At 42.3% G+C, this 20,936-nt stretch overlaps 2 protein-coding genes across 2 annotated transcripts in view; one reads left to right on the plus strand and one right to left on the minus strand.

Annotated features, from left to right (window-relative positions):
* Window positions 1-2,889: 2,889 nt before the first annotated feature.
* foxo4 (forkhead box O4) lies at window positions 2,890-8,698 on the plus strand. Its single transcript, XM_037675238.1, has 3 exons — window positions 2,890-3,363; window positions 5,493-7,007; window positions 7,599-8,698. Exons 1-2 carry the CDS (start codon window positions 2,941-2,943, stop codon window positions 6,975-6,977), a joined length of 1,908 nt encoding a protein of 635 aa, XP_037531166.1. The 5' UTR covers window positions 2,890-2,940; the 3' UTR covers window positions 6,978-7,007; window positions 7,599-8,698.
* Window positions 8,699-13,619: 4,921 nt separating this feature from the next.
* Window positions 13,620-20,936, minus strand: part of sesn4 (sestrin 4) — a 15,654-nt gene continuing 8,337 nt past the window's right edge. Inside the window, exons 2-9 of the mRNA XM_037675777.1 lie at window positions 18,692-18,889; window positions 18,420-18,602; window positions 18,075-18,320; window positions 17,390-17,504; window positions 17,115-17,239; window positions 16,628-16,794; window positions 16,383-16,527; window positions 13,620-13,901 (exon numbers count right to left, since the gene is read on the minus strand). Of these exons, the coding sequence (XP_037531705.1) occupies window positions 13,812-13,901; window positions 16,383-16,527; window positions 16,628-16,794; window positions 17,115-17,239; window positions 17,390-17,504; window positions 18,075-18,320; window positions 18,420-18,602; window positions 18,692-18,889 (1,269 nt within the window). The 3' untranslated portion in view covers window positions 13,620-13,811. The remainder of the gene's footprint in view (window positions 13,902-16,382; window positions 16,528-16,627; window positions 16,795-17,114; window positions 17,240-17,389; window positions 17,505-18,074; window positions 18,321-18,419; window positions 18,603-18,691; window positions 18,890-20,936) is intronic.

Raw genomic sequence — 20,936 nt, forward strand, 5'->3', positions numbered from 1 at the left:
AACATTACTGTTCAAGTTCTTTGAACCCAAAGATAAACCAGATGACACTATATATATATATATATATATAATATTTGGTTACTTTTAGTACCACACAGGATAATGTAAACAGGGCTGTCAGAGTTGCAATGAGTTTATGTTAGGTGGGTGAATGATCTGAAATCCACATTATTAGCAGAAATAGAGGGCCCCAAACCAAATTTCACTAGGGCCCCATGGAGGCTTGGGCCGGCACTGCATTCTTTTTGGCATTAGCACTTTTTTCATTAATTGTTGCATTCCTTCAGTCCTGAATTGTGTCTTTTGAGAGCTGAACTGAATTTAGTAAAATAAGTATTCCTTGACAGACTGCACATCGCTCACAGCTTTGCATGCCCAAGTTTTACAGAAAGATCTTGTGATCTGTTAGTGCTTGAAATTTAGGGGTGACTCTCAGCTTCTACCACAACAAACTTAAGTGCAATATCTGTAAAACTGCTGTTTCATAGCTATTTGTGTGGTTGCTAAGGTCCACTAGCTGTGGTATCCATCTTCAAGTGAGTTGTCTTCTAAAGTTAATCAGATGTAGCTTCCAATGATTACTTTCTGTGAGTGTCATAAAAATGTGTTCAGTGCTTCACCAAATATTTTGTTAAAGACAGACACGCACAGACACAGATGATTTTTATATTATCACTGCTTTTTGTGGAGCGAGTGATAGTAATCTAATAGGAAGGATTCAAGGATTCAAGGTTCTTTATTGTCATTTGCATGTGGTACATGAGGTGGAACGGAATTGTGTACTCAAGGTCCCAGTTATATCCAACAAAAGTATAAAAAGTAAAAGAAAAACAGTAATAAGATCTAAGATAATCAGGAAGAATATCAAGAAGAAAAGTTGTACATAATCTGACCAATAAGTATAGGAGTAACAAAACAGGGGTAGTTGAAATGAGTTCTGGTTTCTCTGACTCTAGTAAAAATATATTAGTTTCAAACTACAAATAGTTAAGCGTTGTCACATCATCCATGTTAAAAACAGTAAAACTGCACAAAGCCAGAATAAAATTAAGAGTTTAAAATTTCCTTGTCATTCATTGACTCAAATTAACATTATAAATTATTATTATTATATTATGAACAATTCTATTAATAATAATCTATTCTAATTTCTATCCATACATTATTATTATTATTGTTGTTATTACTATATTACATGCATGTTATTTTGTTCAGGCAAATGTGGAACTTCTTTTAGCTGCTTAAATGTGATTTACAATAATGCAGAAATAGTGAGCTATAAATAAAAAAGGAAGATAATTTGTGGTTCCTCCGGTCAGGCATCAGCCTTAACCCTTTAATTACCGGGGATTGTAATTCACCTCAAATGAACTTTGTGTCCTCAGAACCTAAACACTTACATAATGCAGGTACACGCTGCCTCCTTGAGCTTCTGTTTACGCCTCTATGCTCTGTCACATGAGTAACTCAGTTTCCCAGAAACCCACTGTCGCGCAGGCGCAGACCGCGTTTGCTAACATTGGTAAACAGACGTCAGAAGGGAGTCTTCGCCTCGAGTCAAAACAAAACAAAGCAAAACAAGTCGAAAAGAGAGCAAAGAAGCGAATGTTTGGACCGCCGCGACCAAGGAAAGTTTCTCAAAAGTCGCCGACGACAAGAAGCGGGCGCTCGGAGGACGTAATCCGACGCCTTTGACGGACTTTTTCGCGGATTGTAAACTCTTGAGTAGCAGGGAGCTTAAGCAGCGGCTAACGTTACGGTGCCTGTTTTCAAAGTGCGGCGAAGAGTCGCGAGCCGACGGAGCTGCGCGCGGACCGAGCTTCAGCTGGACTCACGAGCTGCGAGGTGTGTTTACCCGCTCCACGGGACAAAGATCGTTACATTAAATTAAACTAGCCGGGGTCTGTGGGAGTTTTGTGACGGGTTCTTCGAACACCGTGTGCCGCGGCCGGAGAGGAGAAACATGGCAGATGGTGACACGCGCCTGGCCGCAATGTGGCGGATCGTGCAGACCTGAGCGGACTTTTTCAGACTACATTTAACCTCGTCGCAGTAAACACTAAGAAAACCTCACTTTTCTCGTATTTTTTTAATTTCTTTTTAACATTGGTTTGCATATTTATTTACTAGACTGGCCACGAGACTGACTGAGGACAGCCTCCAGAACTATTTGTACTTTTTTTTTAGAGGGGGGAGCAGCAGCAAGTAGCTCCTCGGTCAGCCACAACCAGGACATTTTTATTCTCTTATTTCACCTTTTAGTCATAGTTTGTTCTTTGTTGTGCATTTTTTTTAAATCGTTTTCTTTTCAAACAAGGTTTACTTTTTGTGTTTGAAGCTCGTTGTTTACAAGTGCAGGGGAGGTTTGCCAGATCTAATCCCTGATTGAGTCTTTGCAGTTTTACAGGAGAAATAATTCAGTTTTACTTCACTCCCTAAAGATTTAGTTTGCCTTTAACAAAACAAAAAAAAAGTTTTCCAAAGTTGCTTGAGTAGATTTCGTTTGGAATGGCGGTGTTTGCTTTTAGTACACGTTTAGGATTGTTTTCATTCATTTCCAGGTGAGCCTGAACATCTGTAGAGCCAGATGTTTTGGTCACTTTTGTTTGTGTTTCGTTAAAACAAAGGGGCTCCAGTCGCAGCCCTCCTTCCCCCGATTTAAATCTGAAGGTTTATGATAGTTACTATTAAGGAGATTATTTGGGTTCCCTAATCTCCAATCTGAGGATTAACCGAGGCCATTGGTGTGTCCAGATTATTGCGTCTAGGCCCCTCAGTTGACACCCCCGCCCCCCAGTTTTTTTTTTTTTTTTTGGCTTGTTTGTTTTTACGTTAGAAAGTTTTTCCAACACGTCATAGCTTGTTTCATTTTATTATTTTGGAGGTAGATGTTCTAAAGTGACCCTCACTTGGTGAAATAAAGTTCAGAGAGCCGCCGTGATGGAGGACTCCTCCATGCCCCCCATCGACCCGGATTTCGAGCCGCAGAGCAGACCTCGCTCCTGCACGTGGCCGCTCCCGAGGCCCGACATCTCGGTTGTCAAACCGGAGGGGTCGGACGGAGTCGAGTCCGCCGCGGGGACCCCGCCCGCCGACGAGGACAAGCCGGAGCCGCAGCAAGTTACCTCGGAGCCAGAGAGAGCCGAGGGCGGGGCCTCGGGCGGAGTGGGCGGAGCCACGCCCCGGAAAGGCTCGTCACGGCGCAACGCGTGGGGGAACCAGAGCTACGCAGACCTGATTAGCCAGGCCATCGAGAACTCACCGGAGAAGAGGCTGACTCTGGCTCAGATCTACGACTGGATGGTGAAAACTGTGCCTTACTTCAGAGACAAAGGAGACAGCAACAGCTCAGCCGGCTGGAAGGTGAGCAGATTAATTTTTTTTTTACAAAGTAAACACTTTACTGTCTGCTTTTGTCTCAGTTTTGATTCCAGAGAAAAATACTTTGGTAAGCTGAAGCTGCTAATGAGTTTGATGTTTCAGCTGCTTTTCGTCTGTTTAAATTATACGACTTTTTATTTTAAATATAGCATGAGTTGAATGACTTCACTGTGGAAGCTGAAACAGTTAAAGCTTCAAGAAGTAGAACTCCAGATGAATGCCAAGAGGGGCAAGACTCAGAAGCTAAAAGAAGCAGAACACTAGTTGGTAAATAAAAAAGCAGAACACTAGTTAGAAGCTAAAAGAAGCAGAACACTACTTAAATATAAAATAAGCAGAACACTAGATAAACCTAAAAGAAGCAGAATGCTAGTTATAAGCTAAAAGAAGCAGAATGCTCGTTATAAGCTAAACGAAGTAGAACTCTAGTTATAAGGAAAAAAGCAGAGTGCTAGTTATAAGCTAAAAGAAGCAGAATGCTCATTATAAGCTAAAAGAAATAGAACGCTAGTTAGAAGCTAAAAGAAGCGGACACTACTTAAATATAAAAGAGGCAGAACATTAGATAAACCTAAAAGAAGCAGAATGCTAGTTATAAGCTAAAAGAAGCAGAAAACTCGATAAATCTAAAAGAAGCAGAACGCTAGTTAAGCCTCCAGTATACTCGCGCGTACGTGGATCCGCAGAGGTCCACGTATACTGGATTAGAGTCGAAGTGGACGCCTGCAGGGCATGTCTGTGCAAAGCTCAGTTTTTACGTACGCATACTCGGTTTCACAAAAAAAACTGCCCGGCGACGGACTGTTTTGTATGCGACACCAATGTATAAAATTTCCCATCTTCATCACTGATCTGGCCTTTTTTTTTTTTTTGCCAAGACGCAAGCGATCTCTTCCTCCTCCGTTGATGCAATGACTGAAATGGTGAGAATTGAAGGAATTTGTCACGAGTGGATTAAAATCAGGTCCAGCGTGGCTGCGGGAGGGTCTGGAGATTTCCTGGTGGGCTGGTCTGATGTGTGGGCTGCAGGACCAGCGCTCCCTGTTTTTTTTTTTTTTTTTTTTGTAATTTGTAGAACTTTTTATTAACAACGTATAAACACAGAACACTGCTGGAGCTGCCAGCTCTCTTATTTTCTTTTTGACCTGTCAATCAATCCAGTAGGCGTGTCAGCAAAAGACCAATCGGTGAACTCAGTTTGTCCCGAAGGTAAACGCCCCTTGTCTGTGGAGCTGACTGCAGCCGCTCAGGGTGGACGCTCGAGTATGAAGTCTGAACCCTCTGCGGACAGTGTGCACAGTTTCCACGCAGCTGACAGGACACGCGAGTATACTGGAGCCTTTAGAAGCTAAAAGAAGCAGAACTCTACATGGAAGATAAAAGGGCAGAACACTAACTAAAAACTAAATAGTGTAATTCTAGCTAAATGGCATGAATGGGTAGATAAAAGAAGCAAAAGGCTAGATATAAGTAGCAAATTTAAAGCTAAAAATATCAGAAATCTAGTTTAAAGCTAAATGTACCTTAAAAAAATCTAAAAGTAGAAAAAGGCTAACTAAAAGGAGCAAAACAGAAGCTAGAATCTAATATTATTAAATGCCAGCTAAAAGTGGCAAAATGTTAGCTAAATGCTTTAACACATTCGTTTGGTAAATGTTCAGTTGTTGCATTCTCTTCGTTGACACCAAACAAAGCAAGAAAAAAAAACTTCATTCAGTTATTAAAACATTTCTAAATCGAAGGCTGGAAATTGAGATAGCTTTATGACATTTTGACTTTTCTAATGTTTTTGCCCTTGTGATTGAGAGATAGATGGATAGGCGTACTTCATTAATCGCAGCTAAAATCCAAACATCCAAATACAACAGACTGAAAAAGATGCAGTTAAAACTGTGCAAATATTATTAAAACTGAGCTGAAGCTAGCCTTCAAACTGCAAAATATTTCAACTATGCAGCGAAGCTATCATCTATTGCAATCAGAGGGAATAGATTTTGTTGTAGAGTGTAATAGCTTGTTGCAAAAAAAATTCTTGTTTAATCCTCTGAGAAAATCTTTGTGAAACAACGTCCCGCAGCTGTAATTTTTCACGTATTTCTTTACTTTTTTAGAATTCAATTCGCCACAATTTATCACTCCACAATAAGTTCTTGAGGGTACACAATGAGTCGACGGGAAAAAGCTCCTGGTGGATGCTCAACCCTGAAGGAGGGAAGACGGGTAAAGCACCTCGCCGCCGGGCCGTCTCCATGGACAACAGCAGCAAACTGCTGAAGAGCCGCATGAGAGCCAAGCAGACCAAGAAGCAGGCGGCAGTGGCCGGCACGGGAGGGGTACTGGCAGGCGACGGCAGCGCAGGTTCAGCGGGCGCAGACAGCCCTAACTCGTCCCAGCAGTTTTCTAAATGGGGGGTCAACAGCAGCAGCCCCTCGTCCCGTGGCAGTCTGGACGATGCAGACATGTGGACCACCTTCCGCCCACGCACAAGCTCTAATGCCAGCACCCTGAGCGGCCGGCTGTCCCCCATTGCTCCAGTCCAGGAGGACGATGATGATGATGATGATAACCTGCCAGAGGACGGGCTGCTGGGGAGGTACTCCAGCAGCAGCCTGACCCCCACCCTCACAGAGACCGTTATGGAGGAACTGGATCTGATAGACAACCTCAACCTGATGACTGGGCAGCAGGGAGGGGCCAGTCCCAGCACAGCCCCGCCTGCACCTCCCACTCCACTGCCCTCGGCCTCCACCCTGCTGCCGCGAGGCCCCAGCTTCCCCTCCTTCCATCAGCTGCAGTCCACCAGTCTCCCGCCGGCCCCCGCCAACACCGGGGCCCAGGCCTCTGTCTCTATGTGTGGACCAAGCAGCAAAGAGCCGACGACGTTCAGCAACTCCATCTTCAACCCGATGCCCAGTTCTGGCTCCCGTGGAAGCAGCCACTACAGCACCCACGTTCCTTCCAACCTGGAGGCGCTTCTCACCTCCGACTCCCCTCCTCCCAGCGAAGTTCTGATGTCCCAGATGAACTCCCTCGTGAGCAGTTCTGCAGGGATTGGACAGATGGGTTTGGGGTCATCTGTGGTGGGCGTGAGGCCCAACTCCAACCAGCTGCAGATGAGTAAAGGGCTGGAGGCGAACCCGGTGGCACCGATGACGCTGCAGGCTCAGATGCAGCCGCACCTTCACCACCAGCCGCAGCAGCATCACTCTCAAATGAGCATCGGGATGATCCTGTCCGGTATGTCTCAGGACCCGTCGCAGCTCTCCGCTCTCAAAGCCCACCATCCAGTGGTGTCGGCCATGAGCTCTCATCACGGAGGGCCCGTCTCCTCAGCCAATCAGAGCATGACCCTCCAGGGGATGAATCAGTTCGTAACGCCATCCAGCTTCCCTGCCGGTCCGGACCGTCTGCCCACAGACTTGGACGTAGACATGTTCACGGAAAACCTGGACTGTGACGTGGACTACATTATTAACAGTGACCTCATGGATGGAGACGGCATGGATTTCAACTTTGACCCTATTCTGCCTGGAAGCCAAGGCTACCCAGGCCCCACCACTACACAGGGGTCCGCTCACAACTGGGTGCCCAGCTAATTCTTCAGCTCAGCCCACAAGATTAACCAGGTATGCTAAACTTGTCCTGCTCATTACCTCATTTTATGGGACATCTTAAGGGCAATAAAACATCATTAGTCATTGATAATCATAACTGACAGAGCTAACAATGTATTTAATCATATTTAAAACAATATGTGACACTGTGGATTGATGAATATGTTTTAGAGCTTGTTTCTGTTTTGTATACAGTATTTTTCAGACTATAAGGCGCACATAAAATCCTTTAATTTTCCCAAAAATCGACAGTGAACCTTTTAATCAGACACACCTTTATGTATTAATTCTGGTTGTGCTTACTGACCGAACTTATGCGTTTATTGTGAACGAGCTGAATAAAGTTTGACTCATCTCTTTTGTTTCAGTTAATGCCCCGTATAATCCGGTGCTCCTTATGTATGAAAACAGACCCGTCCATTGATACTGCGCCTTATAGCCCGACAAATACGGTAATTTTAACATATGCATTTAGGCTATTTTTGGCATCATGTTATCGTAAAAATGTGAATTGTTGCATTGTCACCAGATAGTTGTTACGTCTCTGCACACGTCTGGATTTATGAGCCGAACAGCAACAATACAAACAGTCTTCTTTTGCAGGAACCGAGCTCCACTCAACGAAAACCTCACAAAACGACAGAACAACCAGTGCATCCTTCTTCCCAGCGGGCTGAAGATATATTTTTTTATAAATACTTTTTTTTTTCTTTGACTTTAAATGGCAAAATGGATGCCTGACCCACGTCATGTGCCAAGACATGCGGAGGACAACGGGGCGATTCAGGCTACTATGCACAGTTTTCTCCATTTTTTTAATACTTGGCAAAATATTCGGCTGCTAGCCATTTTTTTCTTAGGAACTGAACTGAGTATTTTTTTAAAATAAGATGCGTGATGTAATATTTTTGGAGTGGAAAGACAAATCATCTCCCTGCTGTTGGGAGTTTGCATTTCAGTCAAGTTACACCAGAGTAGCTTCAGATATGGTACCGTGGATTTATCTGGCTCTGGTGTTGGAAAAAAAAAGTTTCTATTTGAGAAATGGCCAGTTTTTGCGCTGAAACTCTTAAGATGACTTTTCCAGACCAAACGCTGTTTGATGGACTGAATGTGGTGCAAACGACCCGCATGCACCGCCTCGAAAACAAGCGGCTGATAAAAAAAATAAAAAAAAACGGACGGCTGACGTTATGAAATGTTTGACTCAACATTGGCTTCACATATCGCCCAAACAACCGTTTAAAAATTAGAAACCAAGATTAATTAGGTATTTTTCATGTCGATCCATTGCGTTCGGGGAGATGCCTCTTTGAGGGTGTCTTTTTTTATTTTTTAATTTCCTGATGTGCAGTGAAACTAACAGAATGAAGAAATGTGATTTGTGACTTTATACGCGGGGGCATTAACGAGTAAATCTAGTCGCAGCGACGAGCGATTAATTGGACAAGTTTGAGAATGTTCTCAAAAGGAGAATGCTTCCACTGTTAAATTGTCTACTTCTTTTTCCTTCTTTCTTGTTTTTGATTGGCGTCTGCGCATTTTCAAAGCACTTAGGTTTCCTGCAAAGGAACCCCAAACTAAAAGAACACATCCACGTTATGTATCATTTCAGTACAAACAAAGAGTTATAATGTTGTAAAAGAGACAAGTTAATGTAGACGTTGCACATGTACTTGACGGCACGCTACGCAGAGAGGTAAATGGGAATCTTGAAGGAAATTTGAGAAACAAAATCACTTCTTGAAGGCTTTCGCTATTTAAGATTTTTCTATTGTTTTTTATCGGGGGGGTGGGGGGGAGGGGGTTGGGAGCTGAATGTCTGGATAAGAGTATCCTCTCATACTTTAATATTTAAATACTAACGCTAAAGCAATTAATTCACAGCGTGAGAAGTACAGAAAAAAAAAAGAATATATTTGATTATAGTTTTAATATACACTTTTTAGATTGAGATGATGAATCGGATATTAATACAAATAAATATATTACTAATGAAAGTGTCAGGTTTTTTTTACATCAGAGGAAGCATTCTCAGATCATTTTTAACGGTAATTTTCTATATTTTTTTGTAAAGAATGAGATGCATGTAGATTGTTTTTTTTTAACGTAACCAAAGGAACACTAATATTTGCAGCTGCATGGCATTTAGGGAGCGCTTGGGCCTGACAGTATCCTCGGTGTACATAAGCTTTGCGAAAAATACCTGCAATGTGATTTTTGTTTTTATTTTTGTTTTGGACGATGAATACTTGATTAACGTTGGCTAAGATTCCCGCGCTGCCTGCCTCGTGCTCTTTTTGTTGATTTCAAGTGGAAATCTTTATGAAAAACGTTCTCATCTCAAAATTCACGCAGCTGTTACCCCTCAGACGAAGACGAAGCAGCAGGATAATAGAGTTTTTAAAAAAAAAGGCCTGTTTTGCACATTTTCTGCGTCGCGGCAGACTGGAAACCAACACGTCTTTGAACGATTTCCCTGAAGACGACTCCGTCTAAAAAAAGAGCTGAACTCGCGTTTTAATTCCTTTAATTTCAGATGTGTTCATAGCTATCCAGCCGTGTATATCCCTTGTTGTCGTTTTTTTTACAGCCAATATTGAAAACACTAGAGCACAATGTTACTTTGTAGCAGGATTTCATCGTATCATGTCCCCCTCTCTGATATTTTGCGTTTTATTTTTAATTTTGTGTTCGGTCCCAGCAGTTTTAAACCCATCCTTTTTCACCGTAGCCGGGTGTTTCGTGTAAAGTACTCCCCTCATTTTCCCCACGGATGTTTTGCAATTTAAATTTTTACTTTTGAAATGGTGCTAGTTGAGTTCATTTGTGATGTATTGGCCGTGATGCAGTGGGTGCATATCAGGGTTTTTGAACTTTTCTCTCCACCCTTTTTTTTTTTTTTGTACACGTAGAGTAGCTCGGCCCGTTTAACCTGGAAACAACTCATTTTAAGTATGCATTGTTACTTTTCTTTGCTAGTTTCAGTCATAACCTACTAATTTTAGACACAACCGGGCTGATTTTTGGTCACCGACGGCCCGTTATAGACGACAGCAGCTGCTTTTTTCCTCCTGTTTATGGTTGCTGCCTCCGAGCAGTCAAGTGTGGTGTTATTACTTTGCTTATATCTTTCCTTATATAACAAATATCCACATATCTTTTTCCCTTCAGTTATTCTAAAGTAGCAGTTAGTCCCCCTGTATGTTCTGAGGTTAAAAAATTGCCCCCGTTTGTTACAACACGTTAGCATTTGGCAAAGTAAATTTTCTTTCGTCACTAAAGGGCGAGTTGGATCGACAAGTGGATAAGTCAGGAAAGCCTCTGATTTGTAATCATCTTGATAGTTGTTCTCATTCTTTACCCGCCCCCCGTTTCAGTCTTTTTTTTTTTTCACATTGTAAAAGAGATGACAAGCAGTAGAAGAGCAGAAATAAATCCAATAAACTGTTTAACCCACTCTGTTCCGCTCATTATTGTCTCGAGGTCATCACTGGAGGAGGCTGTCGCGCTGCGATCTGAGCAGACCAAAAAATGTTTCCACTACAGGCGGATGTAGATTTTTATTTCAAATTGTCTTCCTGATCCAGTCGTTCTGTTTTGGCATGTGTGAAACTCTTAAATTATATTATAATCTAAGCTAAAAAAAAAGCTTAATACTTGATTTATAAACTGTAAGAGGTGTAAAGATAACCATGAACAAAGTGGATCCTCGTAGTCACCGTGGTAACCACACACCTGTGTCTGTTACTCCCTGACTGCCAAGTTAATGAGAAATAGACGGGAAGTCTTAAGTGACGGTCATTAAGGTTAATTTTTATACTTGTTCACAGAGTTTTATGTAGGAGATGCAAGTTAAAAGTTAAAAAGACAGAATATCTTGAGCCAATAGAACTGAATTTGTGGAAACTGGGTGTGCGTTTTATTTTTATTTTATTTTTTGATTGGGGGGGAGGTGACAAAACCAGAAGTCCTGCAGCAGTGAGACACAAGGGTTTATGTTTTCAATGAAAATATGTATATGCATCAAAAGTAGTTGGGGGATTAGAACTAAATTTTTAGACATTTCGAAGGTTAGTATGACGTCGGGTGGACCTTCTACGGAAAATGGCCATTAATTATTAAAACCTAAACTGTGTGAAAACCAGAAGATATAAGTGCTGTCAAGTTCAACTTAATGTGACCCATTTACACTTTAAACGACATGTCTGAGCTTCAGAGCTCCTCAGAGGGCTGGAATTTCATGTTTCACCAAATTCCACTGATCGCCATTGATTTTATTTTCTTACCTTGTGTGTCGCAGGACGTACCGCTACCAAAAGCTGCACTTTAATCTCAATCAAGCCGTACGTTTGGATGTATGATTAGCATGATTTATTTCAAAGCCCCTCTAATTATTTAATATTAAGATAATTTAAAAAAAGGTTACTAGAGAGGGAGAGATGGTCTGACCTGTCATACCATTAAGTATAAATAAATTACACTAATATACCGTATTTTTCACTGTATGAGTCGCACCTTTTTGCATAAATTTGCAAGTTCTGCGACTTATACACCGAATAAACTAATATACACACCCCCCTCCAATTTATAACAATTTTTGTCTGAAGTCTGATTTAATTCTGACATGGAAAATATTGAACACTACCATTTTCAGCCGCTAGAGGGCCCTCAAGGTGTATGGTAAGCCAAGCGTCTCATTAATAGGCAAAAGTGGCTATTAATGAGACACTTGGCTTGCCATACAGAGCCACCTTCGTCTTGCTCTGGAACTCGTGGTGCAAATGTCAAATCTGCTGCATTTCGCCGAACCATCCAGGAGAAATGCAGCAGATTTGATCATCAAAGTGCATTTATTAAAGAAAAGTTCAACTGAGACACACCTTTGCTATAATTTAGAGCAAACAATTGTTTTTAAGTGTTGGTCTTGTTAAATTCTTGTTAAAGTCCTCCCATGCATGCTCCTGCGGCTGCCATTTGGCAGGCAATCAATTTTTGGCACACCGGCCCACGTTTCCAGGTGGTCAGTGGTGACGCATAGTAGATGAGTAAATGGTGTGGTCACACACACACAAACACGTTCCATCAAAAAGCAAATGATCATACCGTTTAATCAAATTCATGAGTAAATTTTCATAAATGTGATTATTAAAATAAAAAAGGCAAAAACTGTGAATGTTTGGCAAAACTCTAAAACCTTATAAATCACTGATGAAAAGAAAACAATGGCCAGGTTATTTTGAAGAGTATTTTTATAGAAAATTTTTCACATTTTCAATAAGGATTTGCACTTCTCTTTTTTTTGCATTTTATTTTTAAATATAATAGTCCTTTTACTGAAATTACCTAAAGTTGAACGTTTTAAGCATCCTTCTATGTCAAAGGCTCTTTGCAGACTTGCTGGGGCTTGATTAGGCGTCTGAAATATGGACTTAAAGCTGCAGCATTTACCAAAAATGATGCCAGCTAACACCAGAACAAAAATAATTTGTTCCCAATTATCTAAAGATAGTCACACAGTTTACAGTTAGGAACACCCCTCCACACGAGTCTGAAGGCACCTGTGTTATCAGCGCTTTAGCTCTTGTCAAATACGCACTCGTTTCATCCTGCAGCCTCTAAACCCATCTCCACGATCTGCCAAACCTTGAAATCAAGCTAGACTACAGCGCAACAAGCAGGTCCTACAGTCACACCTAGAAAAACAAGAGTAATCAAAATTTTACAACAAAAAAAAAAAAAGTTTTAACAAGACGTCGCTCTGCTTTCAGAATTCAATCAGCTCTGATGCAACAAACAGTAAAGCTTAAACACTAAACTATGTGAACTCAGGAGCAGTGCCGTTCTACTTCTGAACCCTTTTTTTTTCCTCCACCTTTTGTGCAATTCTCTTGAAGTTATCTCTATGAAATGTTGGCCATTATGATTTCCTGAAACGTATCAGTAAAAGACCAAACACTCCGCTGCAATGAACAACTCTTGACAATCTCAGATTAGATACAAATTTGAAGCTTTGCGCAAACTTTATCTTTCTGACAAAAAAAAGGTTACCAAAAATTTTTTGAAATACCGGCATCTTAAATCGAGTACCTTCACTCAAAAATCTGTGGCGTAAAACGAAGTGAAAGTTTTGAGAACCGTAAAAAAGAAAAAGCTAGACACAGAGAAAAAACGTCACACTAACAATCTTTTGAGCTACATTGCATTATAAATATATAAAGTTATTTAAAAAGTGCTTATTTAAAAGAAACTATAGTGATGTGATAACTTCCAGCAGTGTCACGGCTGTTTGTTCTCGACCAGCATTAATACGAAACATCGGGGAGGGCCAACTACAGTCCACTAAATGTCCTTCCAAAAATGAAATAAAAAAACATTCTGAACCAGGGCTCCCATTAACATTCATTCAACTTGTACAAAAAGATCTTTTTAGGATAGCATAAATACAAAAGATTTGTCTCGACAACAAAAAGGAGTGTTGGCCACTGAAAACTCAGTTTCTCGCAGACTGAACTGGAACACACGACGTAGGTAAAAATTTTAATAGGTACTAATAATTGCACATAACCTTTGAGAGCCAGGGTGTTTTCTGAGGACTTGACCAGAAGACAACACGAGGGTGAGCAGAGGGTATGGCACACTGCGGTATAAATACAATAAATCTGAGAGGAATAATCATGAGGCACAGCCACGAACGACCGGGTTCTGTGTCCTTAAAAAAGTGCCGATCTTGTCCCAGTCATTAGATGTCTCCGTCCTCGTGCCTCCGAGTCTCTCCGTACCGACAAACAGTTTCAGCTTCACTCTCCTGAGCGCTCAGGCTATCATGTACTGAGTGATGGCTCTCAGCGCGTACAGCAGCTCCGCCTGCAGCCGGGCCTCCACGATGAGTAAATTTACGTGTATCTGAGGAGAGGAAAGCAAACGACTTGTCTGATTTATCCGTGACAAAACACTTGAGATGTTCTGAGACAGTAAACTTCCAATAAAATGGTGTCTAAAGAAAACAACACGCTGCATGTTTCACTTCTGGAAGTGAAATTACACTTAAAACACAATTGAGTGAAGATGATCACAAATGCTAAATGTGTAAATAATCAGTCCTAATGCATTTTTCTGTCTCATTAAAAAAAGCAGCAAAGTTCTTTAAAAACTATTGTGCTGCACATTAACCCAAACATTTCATTCTTGGACTGATCCTCCGTTGCTTGAGTCCGGAGCGCCACTAGAGGGCCACCTCACACTTTCCTCATCTTAAGAAAACGTAGTTCTTGTTCTGACTTGTTCCGTGTTTCACTTTGGGAAACACTCCGGCATGACCAACTACGAAAGCCCCAATGACATGAGATATGAATTTCTGAACAGGGCCGGCCGGTCTTTGATTTTGGTGGCCCCATGGTGGCCAGCTAGCCAAGCCCTGGGTCCTTTCTGTCCCAAGCCAAGAGAGAAATTTATCACCCCCACCCGACAGTATTCTGGGCCTGGCACGTGAAAGGTGGAATTCAGATCTGGCTGGTATCCCCCCCCCACCCCCCCAGAGGTCATTAACACTATTCAGAGTGTGAGGGCTTCCTCTACTCATTATCTTTTAGTGGTAAATGGGGAGTTTTTGAAAAATGGTGTGGGGAGAGGCACATCATTCCCTTCCAGTGCTCTCTCGTGGATGTGCTCGATTTTCTACAGAGCCTACTGGAAAAAGGGAAGGCTTTTTCCACTGTCAAAGTCTATCTGGCAGCAATTTTGGCTCGTCACATTGGATTTGGCGACAAATCTGCTGGACAGCACCCTCTAGTGCACATGTGTCAACCTCAAGGCCTGGGGGCCAAATGTGGCCCTCGCTGACAACTTATCTGGCCCTCAAAATGATATGTGAAACGTAAAATACTTCTATCTCTTGATTTTTTTCAGTAATCTTTGATTATGATGAAAGCACAACAGAGAACATCAAATGAGACCAATCAAACTCTTGTTGAGGAACCTGTGACCCAGAAAAGATGTTGGGGATCTAACTTGAGTTAATGTAGTTTTTGAAATTGGCCCTTAGTTTGAAAAAAAGTTGTAATTTTGGCCCCATTTTGTAAGTGACTTTGACACCCCTGCTCTAGTGTGTCACTTCATGAAGGGGACATGATGTAAGCTGCCAGTCTCTAGGCCTCTGGGTACCATGGTGGGATCTCTCACTGGTGCTGGAGGCCCTCATCCTTTGGGTTCTCCAAGGTGTGTCTGAGGCCCAATCCAACTTTTGTGCTGGAGGTGATGGATTCTGTGTACAGATGTTGTTCAGTAGAGCGGTTAGCTTTCAGCACACCTCCATTCTCTGAAATGGAGCAAAGCCTCAACTCCTTGTGTCCTGTGCAGACACTGAAAGTGTATGTTGACAACACAGCTGGCTTCAGGAAGTCAGACCAGCTCTTCTCTTATTGGTCCTCGACTCATAAAAAGGGAAACCAGTGTCATGCCAGTGGCTGGCACACTGGATTGTGGAGACAATTAGTCTCTGTAACAGATTTAAGGGGTACAGAGCCCCCGCCTGGTCTGAAAGCCCATTCGACCAGGAGCATGACCACATCATGGGCCCTGTCTCGAGGGTATTTGTGTGGCAGCTAGCTGGGCCACACCGCATACGTTTGTGTTTTTACAAGCTGAATGTGGCTCAGCCATCCCTAGCTCAGGTGATACTGGACGCTGGAACTTTGCGGCCCTCTTAGTCCAGGTTCAGGATACCTGTTGGCTTTGGGGCTTTCTTGCAATATGGGAATGGGCTACATGTCCCACAGTGAAACACCGAACAGTTGGTAAAAGAACGTTAGGTTACTTAACGTAACCCCGGTTCTTTGATAACAGAGTGAGGTGTTTTACCAACACTTGACTCCTTGCATGGACACGAAAAGAAACTGTCCTAGAATGAGTCTGAGGTGGTTGGTTGACTGTGGTGTCATAATGGGGGCGGAGCCCTGAGCACAGCTCAACCAGTCTGTGTCAAACAGACATGATGTCATTGGAGCTTCCATAGTTGGTCACGCTGGAGCGTTTCCCATAGTGAAACACCTCACTCCGTTATGAAAGAACCAGGGTTACGTCAAGTAACCTAACATTTTACTCTACAAAGTTATTTGTCAATTTCTATGACTAAAATGCGTTGTTTTCGCCATTTGATTTATGTGAATAAATTACATCAACAATAAAAGTGTTTTAGTTGGAGGTACTAGTCCAGCACATACCATCTGAATTATGAACAGAATACTAAACTAAAATCACTTCTATTGACATGTGAAGTGGTGCAAGCTGGTTTATTTTGCACAGCGAGTTAATTCTTTCCTGCTGTTTTCAGCTTTCCAACAAGTATCTGATTATTATCTCCAACAGGTCTGTTAGAAACACTCTTACCCTTTCTGAAGCTTTAAGCAGAGTCCAGCTGAGAGGACACACCAGGCTTTTTGTTGCGTCTGGGTAACAAGCCACAGCTTTGATGTACAGCTTTAAATCTCGTGCAAGCAACTGATTCACCTCTCCATAATCGTAATCATCATACCTGCGAGCAAAAACAGAGCACATGTTTACCTATTAAATAAAAAGCAATGATCCTGAGTTTTCACTCCTAGTGGGAGAGCACAATGAAATAGTAATCTCACCGGATTCCTAACACACAGTGGATGTAGTTCCAGATTGCCCTCTTCAGATCGGGGCTGTGCATGGAGGGCAGGGTGGCCACGTTCCTGAATCTGTCGTCCAGGAGGTGGCCGATGTCTGAGTACAGCCTGTTTACTAAGGAGAAGCCGTGGTCTTCCCATGAATAGTCCTGCAAGTACAACAAAACTGTTAAACATCCTCATTTCAATTGTTGCAACCTGCGTAACTTATACCGCATCAAAAATATACTCAGCAATCAGCAACATTAAAATATGTCTTTCACAAACAATCTCGCCTTTTTTCCATTAATAACAGAGAGAGATGCTCATTTGAGTTTGTGAGTCAAACCCAGTGAGACGATGTGCAAAACATTCTGTCAGGTGCTATCGCACTGCAAACACATTTACATTTTGATTTGCCTACTGACCCACCACGGCGGCCATGACACGTTCCTGTTTACTGACAGAGCACCCGATGCAACATTCTCACCTGAACTCTCAACACCTGGAAGCGGTCCTCGTCCCTGCGGGCGAACTCCTGGTAGCAGAAGTCAGCGTCGGTGACGAAACGTGATGGATCCGCGAAGCACATCATCTCCTCCTCTTCTTCCATGTCTAAAAACGGAGACGACGACAGCAGAGATGATGACCAGAGTGCGTCAGTGTGTCTGCTCGAGTTTCACACCATGTGACCTGAATTTCACACTCAAGCTAACCACTCGAGCACAAACACGGATGCTGTCGGTTAGGGTTGCAGTGGGTCACCTGTTTGCTGGAGGGTCTGTGTCTGCAGAAAACGCTCGTCTCTCCTCTCTTGCTCCTCCTGGGACTTCTGGATCTTCTCCTTTAGACAAACCATGTCACAACTGGAGTCTAAAGACTGTCAACACAAAAACAGGCCGATGCAAAGCTCAAGTTAAACACATCTCCACACAAAGTAACCAGTGAGTAATTTAAGCTTGTGATCAGCTGGTTACAGGAAGCCAATGAATTTCAATAAGAAATAAAAGACTAAGCTTTTCCATTTCCTGGATTTTCTTATAAGGAAAATCTGTGGCTCTTCTTTTTTTTTCCCCACAGCACCTTAATCAAATTATTTACACAGCTATAAATCTTTACTCATTGCTCATATTGACTTCTGTAATGTTTATTACCATGCAGCGTGCTCGTTATACAGCTAATATTTTTTATTTTTTTTAAGCAAAACAACAAGTCATTGTAAAACTCTTACACTATTACATTTTAACTTGCAGTGCTTTTAGTCAAGTTGCTGATTTTACAGACGCCCGAGGTGAACCGATACTCTCAGTGAAAGTCTTCATAAATAAAGTGCTTCTTCTAGAAACACAGGTTTGGTTAGATTAAATGTGTTAAATAAGCTACTCCACATTTGTCTTGCAATTCTCTTAACTTTTTAATATTTTAACATGGAAAAGTCCGGTTTGTTTACCCGTCGTCGTGCTATGTGTTCAGAGGGCGCAGCAGTCGACTGAGGCACGCTGGTGTTGCCGTTGGCAGCATCAAAGGGGCAGAAGGTCAGCGGGGTACCGTTGGGAGATTTGGCAAGAGGAACAAAGTTGGAGTCTGTGTTGCATCCAAACACAAAGCTGCAGAGGGAGTGGCAGTGGGCCAGGATCACCACGGCCTGCACCAGCTCGGCCAGAGACCAGCACTGTTCGCCTGCCTTCAGCAGAGTCTGCAAGGCACAGAGACAAGTTTTAGTTGTACAAAAAAAATAAAATAAAACAGAGAAACATTTGGATTTTTTATTATTTTTTTTACAACTTTGTCATACCTGGATATGGGAGCAGGTGGTGAGCCAGGGCTGGTGGGCCAGCACCTTGTTGATGTGGTCGAGAAGGCGAAGGCGTAGGGGTGCTGCTTCCAAACCCTGCAACCACTGAGGGTCCCCGCCCACCCTCAGAAACTGAGCCGAGTGCAGGTACACCAGGTAGTTGCAGTGATGTTGTGCAGCAGCCTGGAACATAAAGTTTAAAAAAAAAACAGATTTTCAGACCATCTGGCACGTCTTCAACGTGCACCAATAACAGTAGCCCGGTCACTGACCATGATGGCGATATAATGGCGGTATGGCAGTGGCAGGGGCCCGTCCATGTGCAGGATGTAGTGCTGTGTGCGCAGGAAGCTCTCCAGATACTGAGGGTGAGACGCCATCTGCTGGGACACGGCGTCCACGCTGCCCCTGCTGACCAGTTTCTTCATGACCAGCAACGACACCCGCTCCTTCTCACGGTTCACCATCACCTGAAGAAAGAAGGACCGAAAAGGAGAGAAATGGTCGGTCTCTGACAGGAAACTTTAAAACAACCAACAGTTTGTTTCTGCCGTCCCGAGAACTTTCCTCCTTTTCTGTTCATACTGAGGAAGTAAAAATGGCTGAAATATTTACAATGTGGTAAATATTTTCTTCATTCAGTTAATTTTATTACAGTAAACTCAGTGTATTTGGAGTCTTTTTTTTTTTTGATTGCTAGTTGGACAATTAAGTAAATGTTTCAAGCTGTTAAGGGCTTTTTGATTAAACAAAAACATCCACTTGTTTTATATCGTTTAAAAGGTTCCCATTACCATGATTAACAGATATAATAACCATTTTCAAATTAAATTAAACAAATAAAAACAATTAGTAACAGGACGCTGACTTTCCTTGAGTGTATTTATGAAGTTTCAATTTGTTCCAAAGCTTCTTGGCTCGACACGGAGTTGGACTTCAGAGTCCACAGCATGTGATGACGGGGTCAGACTGTGCTTTGGACTGGAGTCATGTTCTGCACCTTAAATCAGCGGAAGAGAGGCCGTTTTGGAACAAGAGCAAATGCGACGCTGCGATACCGGCGCCACTGGCAAGTGAGCGCATTCCTGACTTTATTTCTCCTTCAAATAAACCGAGCACACAACAAGCCTCTCCACAGACACCAACTCACGCTGGTCTTATGAGCCCACTTAATGTTGATCAAATGTAGACGAGACAACGGATTAACTGCTGTTCATCTGAAATGAAAAAGGAAGCCGCAAACAAGCATGTCTAACATGCAGCTGGAAACTAACAAAAAACAAGAAGGGGGGGGGGGGGGATAAAATTGCCATTTAAAAAGGGAATTTACATACTTTGAGGAAGCACAGATGAAGAAACTAATATGAAAGTTGAGCTTCGGAGGCCTTGAAAAGGGAAGCTCGCCGGCACTGAAGAAACGGAGAAGGCCAAACATACAAAAATGAGAACGACTAGATCAAGAAGCCAAGAGCAACAGGCTGATGCAGAGAGAGAAGCTGGCCTGCACTCAGTGGCTCAACTGTTTATTAGATCTCTCGTACAATGGCCTTTAGGAAAAGAGGTCTGGGAGCTCGACTACTGACTGGATTTATCTGCATGTGAAATCTGAGCTGATTAAAGCCTGAAGCACAACAAATGCTGGCAAAGAATTAACAATTGCTGTCTAGGATTATAATTACTGTTCAAGTCAGACACATCAACCTATGCAAGACAGAGTAAATTACAACTAAGGGACCCCTGTGACTTAATTTTAGCTCACTGTGACGGTTTGGTTTATCTGAATGGAAGCTCCGTATGGAATTTCACTTCTCTGGTTCTCTGTTGATGGTTCCTGCCTGATCCTGGGAGACGCTCCACCTCTCATTCTATGTAGTCGGCCTGTTCAGATCTTAAAAAATAACATAAAACAAGTAAACACAGCACAATAAACAGACTAATCTTTCCCCGTGATCTTGTAGATTAAACAAAAAAAATTACAAAAAGGGATGAAGAAAGTTGGCACTAAAATGGAACATGCTTGGATGTGAACCATGACCTTCCCTCATCTGTCAACACCCCTAAAAATGTATACAGTATATATATAGAGAGTAGGAGAAAATGTAGGATGCACAGGTGCCTGTCAATCAAAAACAAACAAGAGCACATTCATAGAAGCATTGCTCTACAAACACAAGTGCTACTGATTAGTATGCTGAGCTGCAGAATCTAGGTTACTGCTCCACTGAGCGCCAACTGGTTTGATCACTGAAAAGAACAGCGCTGCACCAACCACTACTTCACAAACCAAGACGATGTCGAAAACAAGCCTTGAGTGACATTTTCCAAGAACCTAACATGCAGGAAAACATAAATCTAGTTGTCAGAAAATTAAAAAAAAAAAATAGCTCCGATTGCAAATTAATGATGAAAAATCCATTAAAAACTTCATAAGAACTGTTCCGTTCAGTGATTTTCCTCCCACACAGAACAGATCCAAAATGTTTGCTTTATCAAAAGATGTGGAAAAAGCTGTATCAA

This window comes from Nematolebias whitei, chromosome 4 (assembly GCF_014905685.2).
Source record: "Nematolebias whitei isolate Nwh7 chromosome 4, NemWhi1, whole genome shotgun sequence".
NCBI classification, from domain to species: domain Eukaryota; kingdom Metazoa; phylum Chordata; class Actinopteri; order Cyprinodontiformes; family Rivulidae; genus Nematolebias; species Nematolebias whitei.

What these genes read in the sequence shown, in the direction of transcription:
- foxo4 (XM_037675238.1), top strand. Translation starts at nt 2,941, where the DNA reads ATGGAGGACTCCTCCATGCCCCCCATCGACCCGGATTTCGAGCCGCAG. An exon ending in ACAGCTCAGCCGGCTGGAAG is followed by an intron (nt 3,364 to 5,492) that starts GTGAGCAGATTA and finishes TTACTTTTTTAG; the next exon opens with AATTCAATTCGCCACAATTT.